The sequence below is a fragment of the Neovison vison genome, chromosome 2 (assembly GCF_020171115.1).
Source record: "Neovison vison isolate M4711 chromosome 2, ASM_NN_V1, whole genome shotgun sequence".
Classification (NCBI taxonomy): domain Eukaryota; kingdom Metazoa; phylum Chordata; class Mammalia; order Carnivora; family Mustelidae; genus Neogale; species Neogale vison.
Genome location: NC_058092.1, coordinates 79,900,812 through 79,919,660, shown reverse-complemented (window position 1 = coordinate 79,919,660; position 18,849 = coordinate 79,900,812). Strand labels below are relative to the sequence as shown.

The 18,849-nt window shown below is 36.9% G+C and overlaps 1 protein-coding gene across 3 annotated transcripts in view; it reads right to left on the bottom strand.

Annotated features, from left to right (window-relative positions):
• Nucleotides 1-18,849, bottom strand: part of FNBP1L (formin binding protein 1 like) — a 99,954-nt gene that overhangs the window by 55,177 nt on the left and 25,928 nt on the right. For all 3 annotated transcript variants that reach the window (XM_044238709.1, XM_044238707.1, XM_044238708.1), the window contains exon 2: nt 4,039-4,154. In XM_044238709.1, coding sequence (XP_044094644.1) covers nt 4,039-4,154 — 116 coding nt within the window. The remainder of the gene's footprint in view (nt 1-4,038; nt 4,155-18,849) is intronic.

Sequence of the window (18,849 nt, the reverse complement as noted above, 5' to 3'; positions counted from 1 at the left end):
GAAGAGAGTTAAACAACAGCTAACCAAAGAATAAAAGTAATCTCCACTTTAGGTGCACCTGGGTGGCTCAGTCTCTTAAGGGTGGATTCTTGGTTTTGACGCAGGTCATGATGACACAGGGTCATGAGACTGAGACCCACTAGGGCTCGGGGCTCAGCGGGGAATCTACTTGAGAGTCTCTCTCCATCCACCTCTCCCCGGGCCCCCCCTCACACATGTTCTCTCTAAAATAAATAAATCAAAAATAATAAAGTAGGGGTGCCTGGGTGGCTCACAGTGGGTTAAGCCTCTGCCTTTGGCTCAGATCATGGACTCCAGGGTCCTGGGATCAAATCCCGCATTGGGCTCTCTGCTCAGTAGAGAGCCTGCTTCCCCCTCTCCCTCTGACTGCCTCTCTGCTTACTTGAGATCTCTATCTCTGTGTCAAATAAATTTAAAAATAATAATAATAATAATTAAAGTAAAGTTAAGTGTGTGCATTCAGCTCAGGTCATGATCCCAGGGTCCTGGGATCAAGCCCTATGTGGGGCTCAATGTTTAGTGGGGAGCATGCTGCTGCTTCTTCCTCTGCCTGCCACTCCCCCTACTTGTGCTCTCTCACATGTGCTCTCTCTCAAATAAATAAATAAAATCTTTTTTTTTTTTTTTTTAAAGATAGAGTAATCTCCACTTTCACCAAATAAATACTAAGATGAGCTCTCTGGGTTCTTGAGAGACTAAACAAAGTGAGAAAGAAATAGAAAATTCTGATAAAGAGGCATGAGAAAGTAAAGACTAAATAGAAAATAAAAACCAGTTTTATTTGGATTATTTAGTATCTAAGCCTACCCTAAATACTTAGGACAGCTCTTAGTAGAACAACTTTATCACAATGATGTACATGACAAAAACTCTAGAACGGACAGAAAGCACTTTGTACAAGGTTCAGCATATGACCAGAGATCCTAATTTCTTTTTTTAAATTTTATTTTATTTTATTTATTTATTTGACAGAGAGAGAGAGAACACACAAGCAGGCAGAGCAGTAGAGGGGTAGGGAGAAGCAGACTCTCTGTGGAGCAGGGAACCCAACACGGGGCTCAATCCCAGAACCCTGGGATCATGACCCGAGCCGAAGGCAGCTGCTTAACCAACTGAGCCACCCAGGTGCCCCCAGAGAACCTAATTTCTAAACTAAACTGAAATACAGACCATTTAACTATTTATTCATTCAAATTATAATCACCCAGCTCTCAAAGTACCAGCTTATGCTGGCCAGGCTTGGCATTGGTACAGAACATAAGATCAAAAGGAATTTGGAGATTTCTGTTCTAGTTAAAATAAAAGTAGCTTTAAGTTCTGTCGCCCAATCTATTTCTCTTCTGGTATACCACACTGCCGCATTTGAACCAAAAAGGAATGGTCTGGGGTGGAAGTAGGGGAATATAATTTCATAGAGCAATCTCTATGATGGAACTTAATATTGTAATTTTAATCTTTACTAGAAAAAAATAAAATGGAGCACCTGGTTGGCACAGCCAGTTAAGCATCCAACTCTTGGTTTCAGCTCAGGTCATGATCTCAGGGTCCTGGGATCAAGCCTTGCATCAGGCTTCATGCTCAGTGTGCCCTTGCCCCCCATGCTCGTACCCTCCCACTCACTCACTCTCTCAAAAAAATAAATCTTAAAAAATAAATAATATAAAATGATACATACCTATCATGTCAGCTTATTTTACTAAACAAATTTTAATCTCTGCCATACAAATAGTGTAAGTTTATTAAAAGAATGACCGACTTCAGTTTTTTATGCCCTGCAAACCAAAAAGCATCTTACAAGCAACCCAAATTCATCATATATCATCAATTAAAATCAACGGTTTGATTATCTCTGCCTCCATGAGTGGATAGATGCTTTATTTTCTATTTATTCCTATCCTCAAACCACCACCAAAATCAATCAATACCAAAAATCAAAATAAAGTTAAACCAGAACCATCAAAACAGACAAAAGGGATAAAGAAAATAAACTGAAGGTACTAAAGACTGACAAATTTTAATCTTACAACATACCTAAAATGTAAATGTACAACAGTCTGAATATAGTTATTTAGGAGGAAAAAAAGGCTGCCTCACTATGAAAGATACTGTCTTCTGTAGTAGCAAAACAGGAGGGAGTTAACCAAAAGAATTTTTCCCATTAAAGAAGAGGAAATAAACAAGGCAAACTTCTTCCCTTTGAACAAACAGATACTATAAAGAGCAGCTGATAATTCAATCATTTACTAAGTATTCAGCCAAAGGAGCAAATCTCAATATAGAAGGAGGGAAGGGAGTAGTGGTCTCAAGTTACACGTGCCTACTCCCAATTCTTCCTTACTGGAATTCCTCAGCACCTTCCAATAATCCTGCCTTTTATTGAAAATCACTACCCTGGAGAGGCACTGTTAAAATGGAAATGTGCCAAATTTCTTTAGTATGCTGAGACAGAAGAAAGATGCAAATCACTGATCTACACATCTATACATAATAAAGCCTACTTTCTCACTATAAAATTTTATTTTCCATATCATGTAATTGTGGGTTCTAGCCACCCTTGCTTCAATGAAGTGGTGTTCAAATCAATTTTGACACGTGAAAATTACAATGGTTATTATCATTTTCAGTCACATAACAGAAAGGCAAAGAAATCTGCAATTAGTCCTATTACTCTAGTTCAACCTTGGCCTTCCCTGAAACCCTTGAATCCAGAGATTCCAGATTGCTGAAGTTTACTTTATAAATTACCAATTTTTATTTAAGCATTTGTGACAGAATTTTCTTTTGAATGTATCTTCTTAGCTTAAGAACAAGTGTTTTAAACTATAAAAATAATATATAATCATTGAAAAGCCTTCAGTAATTCAAAAGTCTAAGTAATAAGTGATTTAAGTTCCTTCCCTTAAATCCCACTCCCATTCCCCAGGGATAACCACTATAAAACAATGTGGGGTATATTCTAGATCTCTTCACAATACATACAATTTTTATATATTACTGTATAAACAAACTTGAGCGAACAAGGAGATCTTGCTGTACATTCAGTTCTACGAAACTTGCTTTTTACACTGATGGACTGAATAGCCTTTTAAGTTTATCCTGCTACACACAATTTGTTTAAACTGCATATTTCATAGTATTTTTCATCATTCCCTTACTGACAAGGTACTTTTTGATATTGGAAATACTGTTTTCATTCTTTTTTATAATATATTAAACTTTTCCTTTATTGCCACTTCATACCACCATCAGGGCATGGTCTCTATTTCTTCTCACTTCCATTGAAAAACTTGGAAACTTGAGGCACTTTGGTGGCACAGTTGGTTAAGGGACAACTCTCCATTTCAGCTCAGGCCCTCACCTCAGGGTTGTGAGAGCGAGTCCTGTGTTGCGCTCTGCACTCTGTGTAGAGTCGGCTTGAGATTCTCTCTCCCTCTGCCCCTCAAGCATCATTTTTATTAAGTTCTAGCAAAAACTGTCAAATTGTAGTCTAACAATGATTTTCCACTTGAACAAAATCTTAAGATAAATTCCATCTGCTTTAAGGCTAAAATTTTCCCTTTAAAATTATTATCTTCTAACACCTACTCCAACATCACTTTCATCAGTAATATATATCTAATTTTTGTTAGAAACGGAGCTCAACACACTTGATTTCCAAGGTATAGAAACTCTGAAGATCTGAGAAACTGAAGAAATCTTCAATGCTTCTGAAAGATTACTAAAGCAAAAAGTTACAGGGAAAAATTATATTACTCAGGTATTTCTTTTTCCTAGCATTTTGCTTCCTGATTTTAGGATTTTAAAATGCTTCTGGAATGATGTCTATTCATGATCTAGTTAGCCAATATATCTTGTGGTACTAGAAATGATTCAATTAAATTGATGATTTAAAAAATCAGTTACCTAATTCAGTCAAATTCTGACCCAAAAAACGCCACAGAATTTACATTTATCTAATACTCAACTACTTAAAAAAATATAATTTCATTTCTGAAAACTGAAAAATCTTTAACTTACCTCAATTGTTTTGCGTAGTTCTGTTCAATTTCTATCCTCTCTTTAACAAATTTGGCATATCTTTCCAGGAAGTCAATTCCCCATTGTGTATGCTTGTCTAAGCTGTCGAACTGATCCTGGAAAAGAAGGTGAAAACACACTGAAAAGTCTACAATTGTATCCACAAATATTTTAATCAGCTTCTGATATTTATTCAGAAAAGCAATGAGGTCTAAAAGGAAAAAAACCTAGGCTCTTCTGTTCTCTACCCACCTCATTATTTTATTTTTTAAGATTTTATTTATTTATTTGACAGACAAGAGATCACAAATAGTCAGAGAGGCAGGCAGAGAGAGAGGGGGAAGCAGCCTCCCCGCTGAGCAGAGAGCCCAATGAGGGACTCGATCCCAGGACCCTGGAATCACGACCTGAGCGGAAGGCAGAGGCTTTAACCTACTGAGCCACCCAGGCGTCCGCACCTATTTTAGATCTACAGAGAAATAGGTTATAAATGCTAAACTTCTTAGCATAATTCACACAACTTTATGTCTAAATGCTTTTACCTACGTGGTTTCCCCTAGATGCAACACCCTCCCGTGGTCACCTCTTTACAATTTACTGTTTCTTACTCCTCCTTTGAGATTTAGTTCAGGCACTATGGCTTCCAGAAAATGATCCAAAATTCTCAGACTGGGTGTGTTGGTCTTTCTCTGGGTCTCCAAGACTCCCAAAGGTTACGATCTTTTCCTTAAGTTCTTATTTAAATTCCAAATAATTAACGCACAGTGTAATTACTAGTTTCAGATATACAATAACTCAGCACTTCCATACATCACTCAATGCTCATCACAGCAAGTGCGCTCCTAAATCCCCATATCACCTATTCCACCAACCCCCCACTCACCTCACTTCCAGTAACTATCACTTTGTTCTCTACGATTAAGGGTCCAGTTTCTAGGTTTGCCTTTCTCTCTCTCCCCGCCTCCTTTTTCACCTTTGCTTGTTTTGTTTCTTAAATTCTACGTATGAGTGAAATCATATGGTATCTATCCTTCTCTGATTGACTTGTTTCACTCAGAATACTGTCTCCACCCATGTTGCTGCAAATGGCAAGATTTCGGTTTTTATGGCTTTTTTGTGTATGTGTACACACACACACACACACCCCACAACTTCTTTACCCATTCATCAAAGGACACTTGGGCTGTTTCCATAATTTGGCCATTGCAGATAATGCTGCTATAAACATCAGGTTTCATGTATCCTTTTGAATTAGTATTTTTGTATTCTTTGGGTGTAATTGCTGGATCATAGGATAGCTCTATTTTTAACTTTTTGAGGAACCTCCATATTGTTTTCCACAGTGGCTGCACCAGTTTAAATTCCCACAAACATTACAAGAGGGTTCTGGGTTCCCTTTTTGCCACATGCTCGCCAACACCTATTGCTTCATGTGTTGTTGATTTTAGCCATTCTGACAGATGTGAGGGGATAACCATAGTTTTGATTTGCATTTCCCTGATGATCACCGATTTTAAGCATCTCTTCATGTATCTGTTAACCATCTGTAGTTCTTCTTCTACATCTTCTTCTACATCTTCTGCCCATTTTTCATTGGATTATTAATTTCCAAGGCACTGAGATTTGTAAGTTCTTCATATATTTTGTATACTAACCATTTATGGGATAGGTCATTTACAAATATCTTTTCCCATTCAGTAGGTTGCCATTTTAGTTTTGTTGGTTGTTTCCTTCGCGGTGCAGAAGTTTAAAAATTACTATCTTATTTACTTGCCATACTCTGTTGAGGGCAGAAACCACGTATCATTCAACTCTGAACTCCAAAGGCACTAGAGGCCTGGCACTATAGCAGGTACCCAATGAAGCTAAATAAAATAAAATATACTGAGGTTCAGATTCTGGGCTCTGCATTTACCAGATGTGGCAAGTCGCCATGGTTCTCTGAACTTTGTCCATCTTAAAATGGGAGTCCTATCACACACCTCAATAGGGTTATGATGATGTTTACTACAATGCAGTAAACATGAAACTAATACATCACAAAGTATCACTGTCCTGCAAAACTCTTTCAATCCTCAAGATACTCCTTTCTACCTGCTGCTTAAGAAACCATCACTTCCTAGCCTTCAAAAATAATCTCCAGATTGACTAATAACTTGGTGCTTTCTCCCTCTCCCATATCGAAAGTCTATAATGTTGATAAATGTTCAAAAATCATTCTTTTCTATTATCTCTAACTATTCTTCTTTTTCTAAATCACCTATGGTTTAACAGGATTCATTATTTACAAATAAATCATCTCCAAGTCTTTTTGCTTTTTATCCCTTTCCCTACCTTAAATCATTTTAAAATTCTACTTGTAAAGGTAAATTCTACCTAAATAGCACAGATAGAATTCATCTGGCTACCACAGTTTGGTATTACTACTCCAATTCTACTCTTTCACAAAAGTTTTTCATTATCACTTGGCTTCCAAAGTAGACTTGAAAACAGCAAGAAAATACACTGCCCAGTGAACTTAACTGGAATATTATTAAGATTTCCTATTATAAATTAAATTCGCTCTCAAACTGAAAAACTCTCAACAAAGAACTTTCTCCCAGAAAGGAAAAGTGGGAAGCTAAAGCTCAGACTTTCTCTCTCCCCCCTCCCTGACAAATAAATAAATAAATAAATAAAATCAATCTCTCTCTCTCGCTCTCTCCCTGACAAATAAATAAATAAATAAAATCTTAAAAAAAAAAAAAAGAAAAAAGAAAGGAATCAATCATAAAGCCTTATGGGATCATTGGTAACACCCTCTAATCCATTCAGTTTCAAAGCCTGAGACCACATTTCTCCCCAGTCCATGCCAGCAAATACCTTGGACTATATAGTGGAAAATGTCTGGAAATGCTCAAAACAAACTAAAGAAATTAACCAGTATTCTGAAACCACCTATGGATTACAAATAAATAAAGTTATCAAACTGCCCTTTTATCAAAAGAGGCAATTCATCTTTATCCCCCCGCCATTCTCTCTACGTTTAGCATTACTATATTTTCTATGGATTTACTCTAGATTACTAACACAGTCAACTTCTTCCACCTCCTTGCCTTCATTAACCCCTCACTTCCTTTTCTAACACATTCATCCTTACACAGCTTCTGTGAAATGTGCTCTCTCCCCTCAGTGGTATGCCCTAATTAAATGCTATCTCATATTTAAATTCAAGAAAACTATTACTTTCTGTTTCCTTCAAGTACTGTTTTTTTAATTCTGTAAAATGTTTAAAGTTATTTTACATTATTCATTTGGGAACACAAGGGAAACACCCTAAATTAAAGTTGGCATCACCCAACTAAATGTCCACACTATTCAGCATAAATCAAACGAATTATATGTTGCTCCAAGGTTCTACTGTATAGTGATGAAATAATAAATACTAAATTTACTCAGTCGCCTTACTTTTATCTATAAAATTATAGCTTTAATGCAATTTAATTAAAAATAAGTATGCATCACAAAGTGTTATAATTTTTTTCAGAAGTCACTATTTTATATTCAATCCTTGTTTTTCTAATTACTTTGACACAGCCTTGCATCCAAATGAAGTCCCAATAAAGTACTTTTGGTAAAGCACCAAGGGTCATGACTATTTAAAAAAAACTTTCTTCACTAAAAAGCAGAATAATGACTTTGTTGTCCCAGTTTGGGCTTACTCTATAGCTCTGACTTTCTGCCAAAGTTTCTCCAGCACTTCTGAATACCAAAGTACTACCAAAAACATTCTTAAGATCTAACACAACTGACTTTTCTCATTCTTGGATTCATATGAAACTAGAAACATTTTTTAAGCCTCGTGGAACTAAAAAATCAATTTGTAATTCAGAGACAACATCTACCCCCAAAGTAAACAGGAATATTTTAATTTTCAAATGAACAACTTAATTATTTGATTTGTTTCCTTGTGGTTTTAATGGGTGGGGTTTTTTTTTTTTTAAAGATAAATTTATTTGAGTGAGAGAGAGCAAATGGGTGGGAAAGGGAAGGGGGAGAAAGAAAATCCTCAAGCAGACTCCCCACTGAGCAAGGAGCCTGATGCAGTGCTCAATCCCAGGACCCCAAGGTCATGACCTGAGCCGAAATCAAGAGTTAGCCACTTAACTGACTGAGCCACCCAGATGCCCCCTGTTCTTTAAAAAATGGATGCAAACTTGTATATCTGGAAAACTTACCTATTACCATTTAAATTTCAACTAAATTTTTTTTTAAGATTTTATTTATTTGTCAGAGCGAGAGCGAGCGAGCGAGAGCGAGCACAGGCAGACAGAGTGGCAGGCAGAGTCAGAGGGAGAAGCAGGCTCCCTGCTGAGCAAGGAGCCTGATGTGGGACTCGGGGATCCCAGGACGCTGGGATCATGACCCGAGCTGAAGGCAGCTGCTTAACCAACTGAGCCACCCAGGCGTCCCTTCAACTAAAATTAAGCTTTCAGTAACTTCAAAATCTCTATAGATAATTCTTCCAATACCTAGTGCACATTATTTTACTTCTTATTTCTCTTCCTACTACTTTCTCTTCCACTCTTTTTCAGCAACTCATTCCAATGGTCATCCCCATTATTATTAGCAATAACTATAATCATCTCCTCCTCCAATAAATTCCAAGACTTTAATTCTCAGATGGTTAATCCTCTCTGCCAACTCACAAACTCCAGTACTCCAAAGCCAATAACTTTTGGTTGGTTTTTTTATTTTTTTGTTTTTGTTTTGCCTTTTTTTTTTTTTTTAAGTAACCTCTACACCCAACATGGGGCTTGAACTCTCTACCCGGAAATCAAGAATCACATGTTCTACTGACTGAGCCAGCCAGGTACCCCAGGGCCAGTAATTTTTGACCCCACAGAGACTTCAATCCACTGATTCTGACAATTTCTACTGCCCATCCCCCTCCTGTCTTCATTTCCATCTTGACACAGCCTGGATTCCATAAGCCATCACTATGTAATCACTCCATCCAAATAGCTTCAAGTGTCTTTGCCCTCTCTTGCTTTGCCAAATTTCAACACTGGTTTTATACTTAACTCTACCAATCCTTCCTCGTGCTGCTGGAAAAAGGTGGGATGGGAAGAAACGACAGACAGACAAGGCAGAGGAACCAACCAAACAACCACACTGACTGGTCATCCTTTGAAAATGTGTGCTTACTAACTCAAAAGGCGTAAATACTACTTAGCCTGAACCCATTCACCATCCCATTATCCCAGCCAACTATCTTATACCCTTTCAGTTTAAATTTACACCACTTCCTATCCATTTCTCTTTCAACCAATAACCTTGCTTCCTACCTGACTAAAAGACACAATCAGAAGATAATTCATCATTCTCCAACTCTATTTTTACCATGAACACTTATGTGCTTTTATTCTGCCCTCCTGCTTATTACTTTGGATACACTATCTACAACTTTAGTGCTTCTGCCTACCTGAAGAATGAGTGCAATTTCAGGTTTAGTTGTTAAAATGTTTAAGACCCTGAGCCTACAAATGCTTGATGTATTTTAGAAGAGTAAGAAGCTGAATAAGCAAGCTACAGAGGAATGAAAATAGGGAAAAGTAGAAGTTAAAATGGGAAATGTATGGGGTCAGAATTGCACGAGCTCTACCTTCCACCATAAGGACATGGGCTTTAACACTGATTGAGATGAAAACACAGTGGAGGTTCTTGAGCATGAGCCTGCCAGGACTCAGATTCTTAAACAGATCACTCTGGCTTCAATGTTGATTTTTTTTTTTTTTTAAAGATTTTATTTATTTACTTGACAGAGATCACAAGTAGGCAGAGAGGCAGGCAGAGAGAGGAGGAAGCAGGCTCCCTACTGAGCAGAGAGCAAATGGAAAGACAGTTCATGCTTTATAATAATGCATTTAATATAATAATGTTAAAATGTCCATACTACCCCACCCAAAGCAATCTACAGATTTAATGCAAGCCCTATCAAAATACCAACAACTTTTTTTCATGTAACTTTAACAAATAATTCTAAAATTTGTATGCAACCACAGAAGACCCTGGATAGCCAAAGCAATTTTGAAAAAGAAAAAACCAAAGTATCACGATTTCAGACATCAAGTTATATTACAAAGCTGTAGTAATCAGTATGGTACTAGAACAAAAACAGACCCACAGATCAACAGAACAGAAAGCCCAGAAATATACCCACAATTATATGGTCAATTAATCTTTAGGAGGTGGCAAGAATACGCAACAGGAAAAAAGTCTCTTCAACAATGGTGTTGGAAAAACTGGTCAGCTACATGCAAAAGAATGAAACTGCACCACTTACTTAAACCATACACAAATATAAACTCAAAATGGATTAAAGACCTAAATGTGAGACCTAAAACCACAAGAATCCTTGAAAACAGCACAGGCAAAAATTTCTGACACTGGCCACAGCAACTTCTTTCTAGATATATCTTCTGAGGCAAGGGAAACAAAATTAAAAATATACTATTGGGACTATATCAAAATAAAAAACTTATGCACAGTGAAGGAAACAATCAAGGAAACTAAAGGCAACCTACTGAATCGATGAAGATATCTGCAAATGATGTATCTGACAAAGAGTATCCAAAATATAAAAAGAACTTAAAATAACACCAAAAAATAAAATAATCTAATTAAAAATAGGCAGAAGACATGAACAGTCATTTCTCCAAAGAAGACATTCAGATGGCAAACAGACACACGAAAAGATGCTCAATGGAACTCATCACCAGGGAAATGCAATTCAAAGCCACAAATGAGATATTACCTCACACCTACCTAAATTACTAAAATCAAAACACAAGAAAAACAAATGCTGGTGAGGACGTGAAAGAAAAGGAATCCTCGTGCACGGCTGGTGGGAATGCAAACCAGTATAGCCACTATGTAAAACTAGGCGGAGGTTCCTCAAAAAATTGAAAATAGAATTACTATATAATCCAGTAACTCCACCTTGGGTCTTTACCCAGAGTACAAAAATATTAATTTGGAAAAGATATAAGCATCCTTATGTTTACTGCAGCATTATCTGCAATAGCCAAATTATGGAAGCAGCCCAACTGTCCACTGATAAATGGATGAACTGTTGTGGTGTGTATACACACACACAAATGTATTATTCAGTCTTAAAAAAGATTGAAAATTTTGCCATCTGTAACTACATGGATGGATCTAAAGGGTAAAATGCTCAATGAAATAGGTCAATAAAAGACAAATGATTTCGGGGCACCTGGGTGGTTCAGTGGGTTAAAGCCTCTGCCTTCGGCTCAGGTCATGATCCTGGAGTCCTGGGATAGAGCCCCACATCAGGCTCTTTGCTCAGCAGGGAGCCTGCTTCCTCCCCTCTCTCTCTGCCTGCCTCTCTGCCTACTTGCCTACTACTGCCTGTCAAATAAATAAATAAAATCTTAAAAAAAAAAAGACAAATGATTTCACTCATAAATGCAATTTAAGGAACAAAACGAACAAAAAAATAAGAGACACAACCAAAAAACGGACTCTTTAATACAGAAAACTGATGGTTACCACAGGGTTTGGTAGGTGAAGGGAGTGGGTGAAATAGTTGAAGCTCCCTGATAATGAGCTTATCATGATGAGCACTGAATAATGTATGGAACTGCTGAATCACTATACTGTATACCTGAAAATAATAATCACTATATGTTAATTATACCAGAATTAAAATTTAAAAAATTAAAAGTGGCCATCAGAAAGAAAAACATCTGGTTAATTTCTGAATAACTCACTATGTGCACAAAGGAAGCAAATGATAGGATTCTTTGGTAAGTCACAATTGAAGGGTTTAAGTTACAATTTTTTCATATTATGTTAGTCACCACAGAGTACATCATTATAAGCTACAGATTTCTAAAGAGCACATAAAACCAACTTGATACAAAATATTTTCAGAAAAGGGACAAAATTTTATGGGGCGCCTATGTGGCTCAGTGGGTTAAAGCCTCTGCCTTTGGCTCGGGTCAGGACCCCAGGGTCCTGGGATCAAGCCCCGAAGCAGGCTCCCTGTCGAGCAGGCTCCCTCTCTCTATGCCTGCCTCTGCCTACTTGTGATCTCAGTCTGTGAAATAAAATCTTAAAAAAAAAAAAAAAAAAAAAAAAAAGTGACAAAATTTTAAAATCCCTAACCTATATACTTCTAAAATAACCAAATTCAGAAAAGCATGTGACTCTTGATTTAGGGTCGTGAGTTTGAGCCTTACACTGGGTAGAGATCACCAAAAAACAAAAAACAAAAAACCACCGAGAAATAAGAAATAAAATAACAAATACAAATACCCAAATCTCTAAGGTACAGCTTATGCAGTACATTTTTTTCAATTATTTTTTTTTTTTTAAAGATTTTATTTATTTATTTGACAGACAGAGATCACAAGCAGGCAGAGAGGCAGGCAGAGAGAAAGGAGGAAGCAGGCTCCCCGCTGAGCAGAGAGCCCGATGCGGGCCTTGATCCCAGGACCCTGAGATCATGACCCGAGCCGAAGGCAGCGGCTTAACCCACTGAGCCACCCAGGCATGGCAAAATATACCCAACATGCAAAAGAATGTATGCAATGAATATGTAGTTTAATGTTTTTAAAAGATTTTATTTATTTATTTCAGAGAAAGCGAGTAAGAGAGAACATGAGAGGGGAGAAGGTCAAAGGGAGAAGCAGACTCCCCATGGAGTTGGGAGCCCAATGTGGGACTCAATCCCAGGACTCCGGGATCATGACCTGAGCCGAAGGCAGCTGGTTTATCAACTGAGCCACCCAGGTGCCCCTCCAAATGATAACGAATATGTAGTTTCTACTAAGAAAACATTTTCGGGGCGCCTGGGTGGCTCAGTGGGTTAAAGCCTCTGCCTTCGGCTCAGGTCATGATCCCAGGGTCCTGGGATCGAGCCCCACATCAGGCTCTCTGCACAGCAGAGAGCCTGCTTCCCCTTCTCTCTCTGCCTGCCTCTCTGCCTACTTGCGATCTGTCAAATAAATAAATAAATAAAATCTTTAAAAAAAGAAAAAGAAAACATTTTCAAAATTTATTTAATACTAAAATACTAATTTTAATACCAATACCAATATTATTTTGGCATTTACTTCATTTACAATAGAAACATTTGTTTTAATACCAGTATTCTGAAGTGTTCACTATTTATAATGCCTTAAAAAAAAAAAAATAGGCGAAAAAAAAAATCAGTGAAACTAAAGCATTTAAAATATAGACTATGGGGGGCACCTGGTAAAAGGTGCTAAAATCAAGGCCCACATCTCACTCCATGCCTTGCCTGCTTGAAATTCTTCTTCCTCTCTTTCACCCTTTGCCCCTCTTCCCTACATGTGCAAGCTCTCCCTCTCTCTAAAATTTTTTAAAAATATTAAAATATAGACTACAAATATATTTTTATAAATACAACACTAAACATCACAAAATGGCAACTTTCACAACAAATTTACAAAACAATGTAAAACATAGGGTTATTTTTAACATAAACTAGCATATTAATAAAAAATATTCTAAAATAAACTGAACAGTACATAAACTGATGATCATTTAATTATGACACCTGAAGATAAAATTTCATTTGACATTTTTAAAGTAATCTTTCACTGAAAGAGTCAACAGCATTTTTTTTTGTTGTGTATATTTTTATGCATTTTTCCAGCTGCTGATACACTTTCTACCTGAAGACAGCAATGAGGAGATAGCTACAAGCAACCACCACATATCCATCACATAGTTTCCTGTGATGCTTTAATCTTCAAGTAATCTCACCTCTTGAAAAGCTTTTGAGAAAATCTTTTGAACTGTCTTTTGTTTCAACAGGAACCAAAATCGTTTTTACTGTTAGAAAAGTTATAGCTCTTACTTCAAAGGAACATTTGTAGATTGGTGTTTATCTCCTTTAGTTTCATCATTTAGAGATGGAGGTTCCAACACATTTATCTATACATCATTTTAGTTCTTTCATGCTCATAATCTCTGAATTAAATTATAATTATTCTTGCTACAGAGTTACACTTTATCAATTATTTTCAATGTCCTCTTGAAAATTATGTAATTATAGAATACTAACCTTTAACCTGAAATTCTAATGTGGAGTACATAAACAACTACCTGGTTACATCTCAAGATGCAAATGATTCATATTTTTTAGATTCCAAAGCAACTGTGTTATACTAACAAAAATAGTGGCAAATCAATAGATTAAAATAGCACATGATATATCGGACCAAACATCAATACTTCAATAACTATACACAAATAGACTACTAATGTTTCCAGTGTTCACTTAAAGCATTTATTCAGCTTTCAGTAGACTACAAGCTCTAAATGCAGGATCTATTTATAATTCTTTGCATCTCCTGCCCAGAGCAGTATTTTTTTTTTCTTAAGATTCTACTGATTTATTTGAGAGACAGACAGACAGACAGACAGACAGAATGAGCATCCATGAGTACAGGAGGGAAAGGGGGACAGAGAGAGAGGGACACGCAGGCTCCTGGATGAATGCAGAGCCCAATGCGGGGCTCCACACAGAGCTGGATCCTGGGACCCCAAGATCGTGACCTGAGCCAAAGTCAGGCACTTAGCCAGCTGAGCCACCCAGGTGCCCCCCACCTAGATAGTATTATTTAGTATCTCTTGACCTCTGAACTTCAGGCTCCACAACTGTAAAACTGGTATAATTACAGGATTCCAAAATGAGACCACTAAATGATATAAAGCATTCAACACAGTGCTTGGCACTGGTGTCTATTATTACTCATTTATTCAACAAGTGAAAGAGTGCTAAGCTTGGCACTAGGGACACAATGTGAGCAAAAACATACTTAGTGAGAAGGAGAGTTAGTAAATTAAATAATCACAATTTCGCTTTAACTTAATTGGCTAGTATTCTCAGAACAATTAAATACTGCAGTGATGGTTAATTTTTTGTGGTCATATTTGTGTATCTAAAAGTGATCAACATACAGATTTTATGTCTTTAAGCAAACAACATATGAATACTGTATTTACAAGACATTTAAATTACAATATAACTATTCTCTGGAGAAAAATCCATTTAAAAATGAATTTTTAAAATACCTTTAAAATTATTCTACTAATCCAAAATAAATGTACATACTATCAGAATGTTATCTGGTCTATGTAACAATGGTCGAAGGACTACACCTATAAATTATCTAACATCTATTTTAATTCTATCACTTCTGACAATACCATAACATCCATATTGATGATCCATCTTCCCACCTGTCCCTCTCATTTCACAGTTCTTTGTAATTTGAGGATCCTACTGATTTTCACTTGCTTCACTTCAGCCTCTTGTTTAGCACTGCTCTGCTTCGCAAATCTCAAACTTGAGCCCGCAGTAATACAGTGGTTTCTTAGGGGTAAAGCTGAGACTACAGAATAAGATTAACTACTTTAAATCTAGTTTTACGTTATACTCTTTTGCCCTGGCTCAGATCCTCTGGTCATCAGCTTTTTTCCTTTTTTTTAAAGTATTTTATTTATTTGAGAGAGAGAATACAAGCAGGGTGAGTGGCAGGGAGAGAGAGAAGCAGGATCCCTGCAAAGCAGGAAGCCTGATGCAGGACTCAATTCCAGGACCCTGAGATGATGACCTGATGTTTAACAGACTGAGCCACTCAGGCGCCCCATCAACTTTCATCCTGTCCTTGCTACCTTTTATCCTGGGCAACTCTGTGCCACCACTCCTCTACCCTCACACCAGTAACACAGTATCATTCCCCTGGAGCAGATATTTTCTCCTCTGTCCTGAGACCAAAGAACATGATTAACAAAGGCAGGGTCAAGAGAAGAACCAGTCCCTATGTATACAACATTCAAATTTTTAATATGAACATTCTCTAGAATAGTACTAAGCGCATTTCTTTATATAATCTCTTTGATTCCTTGGTTTTCTTTCCCCTGAGTTCATTCTCCTTTTTATCCTGGCCTTCTTCCCCTTTCCCCCATTTCATACTCAAATTTAAAACTGCGAGCACAATTTAAATATGAAATCTAACCAGAGATCATACGTCTAGAAGGGATATCAAAGGTCAGCCTCTCTATTTACACATGAGAAAACTGAAGCCAAGATTATGCTATTTGCCCAAGGTAACAGAGCTCAATTAACGATACAAATGTCTTGTTCCTGTTTTGTTCCTTCAAATTAGTACACTTAGGAGGCACCTGGATGGCTGAATCCATTGAGAGACTGATTCTTGATTTCAGCTCAGGTCATGACCTTGGGTCCTGAGATCAAGCCCCATGTCAGCTCCATGTAGGGCTCCTCACTTAGCTGATAACCGGCTTAAGGTTCTCTCTCTCCCTCTCCCTTTGCCCTATCTCTAGAATATATAAATCTTAAAAAAAAAAATTAGTACACTTAAGTAAGTAAATGCTCTCAAAGACTATATTTATTATTTAAACTTAGTTGTTGGTATGTATATTCATGGGAGTAACTCCAAAGAGTGACCTTACACTATTCCTAGCATATAAAATTATGGTTTAAGTACTGAGATAATTTAGCTTATCTATATATGCTCTATTATATTTGGAAGAAGCAGAACTGGCCCAGGCAGAAGTTTTATGGTTTATTTTCCTAAACGTATCAGAAAATTTTAATCTGTAGAATCAAGAAATTGTAATTGTTAATACTGAAGTATATTTTTATATGATACAAAAGTATTATACATTTTTTTAAAAAAAGATTTTATTTATTTATTTGACAGAGAGAGATCACAAGCAGGCAGAGAGGCCGGCAGAGAGAGAGGAGGAAGCAGTCTCCCTGCTGAGCAGAGAGCCCGATGCACGGCTTGATCCCAGGACCCTGAGCCGAAGGCAGAAGCTTTAACCCACTGAGCCAGCCAGGTGCCCCGAATTATACATTAATCTAATCACAAGAGTCTCTAAGATCCAAAAGCAGGAATATTCAGAAAACATACATGACTTAGTTCTTTATTCTTTCTTTTATGTAATGCAATTATATTATTGGTGTTAGGCGCTGAGTAAAAAGGAAATGGTCAAGTAAATGAATTCTCTTGTATGTTACCATAAAATAGGCACTATGGGGGCACCTGGGTGGCTCAGTGGGTTAAAGCCTCTGCTTTCGGCTCTGGTCATGATCCCAGGGTCCTGGGTTCAAGCCCCGCATCGGACTCTCTGCTCAGCAGGGAGCCTGCTTCCCCTCCTCTCTCTCTGCCTGCCTCTCTGCCTACTTGTGATCTCTGTCAAATAAATGAATAAAATCTTAAAAAAAAAAAAGGCACTATGAATACCACTTTAAATTTACACGGCCACCTTGCCCTTTCCATACTGATTCTATAGGATTCTTATTTCAACCTCAAAAACTGGTTTGTGAGCAGGTGAGGTAGCTAATACTAGCTTTCATTTCATATACCATCACCGTACATAGTACTCTAAGTGAATAATATAGAACTTCAGAGTTTTTTTTTTAAAAACTTCCTGTTAAGATTGATCCCTTTTTACTCCTAAAACAGCACTGGAGTAAACCTTACACTGTACATGAAAATGTACTAATAAGTGTTATATCTATAAAGTAAGCTTAAAGACTATTAAAATTCTTACCTAGACCTTTAATGTCTAGAGCAAAATGACAGTCAACAGAAAAGGAATAACTTGTACTTGTTTATGAAATTACATCATATTTAGAAACCAAGAAAAGTTGGAAACAAGGCAAACAAAAAACTTTCAAGTTAGCACTATGTTTTTTTGGCAGATTTGTATTCAAATGAAATAGACTGAAATTTTACATACCAATACTTTCCTTTTTTCTTCTCTCAATTTATCTTCCTACTTCTGAAAAGGACTGAGGAAAATGACCAAAAGTTATTCAGAATTAGACTGTTTATTCACAGGTGGCAAGGAAATACAATAAAGTGCTAAAAAGGTATTATAAATGGACAGCAGTCTGCTTTGTTGTATTCCCAGCTCAGAGATAAAAACCTATTTTGAATCTCAATTTCTCTTCAGCTTTACTATGCCTTCATTTAAGCACAGAATACAATTAATTACAGGGTTGTAAGTATGACTTAATAAATTGATTAAGTTTCTTTGAGAATTGTTATTTTATCCCATAATTAACGGTCCATTAGTTTCCTGAATTTTTCTTCTTAAAAATTTTTTTTTTTTAAAGATTTTATTTATTTATTTGACAGAGAGAAATCACAAGTAGATGGAGAGGCAGGCAGAGAGAGAGAGAGAGAGAGGGAAGCAGGCTCCCTGCTGAGCAGAGAGCCCGATGCAGGACTCGATCCCAGGACCCTGAGATCATGACCTGAGCCAAAGGCAGCGGCTTAACCCACTGAGCCACCCAAGCGCCCTCTTCTTAAAAATTCTTTATCTTTTCAGCCATCAATACTGTCTTTCTTTCTGATGGTATTAATACCAAATGATTATTGACAGGCTGGTAGTGCTAATGAATGAATCTAAAGTGTGCTGTCATTAAAATATTCAGAGAGTAGTAATCAAGTACTGAGATTTTTAGCCAAAATCTTATATAGGCCTATGTAAACTGAGGCCTATCTAACTGTTTATGTAGAAAAGAAATAGAAGTCTGTTCTATAATACAGAGAGACACCTACAACAAAAGAGGAGAAGCTTCAGCTACTTATTAGTTATGCACTTCTACTACAGCATTTATCTGGAGTGATTCTATGGTAACACAGATAAGATTATTAGTAACATGCATCAAAAGTAATCAGGATTTTGATTTTTTTTTTCAACAGTTCTACTTTAAACCATTATTTGCTCTTG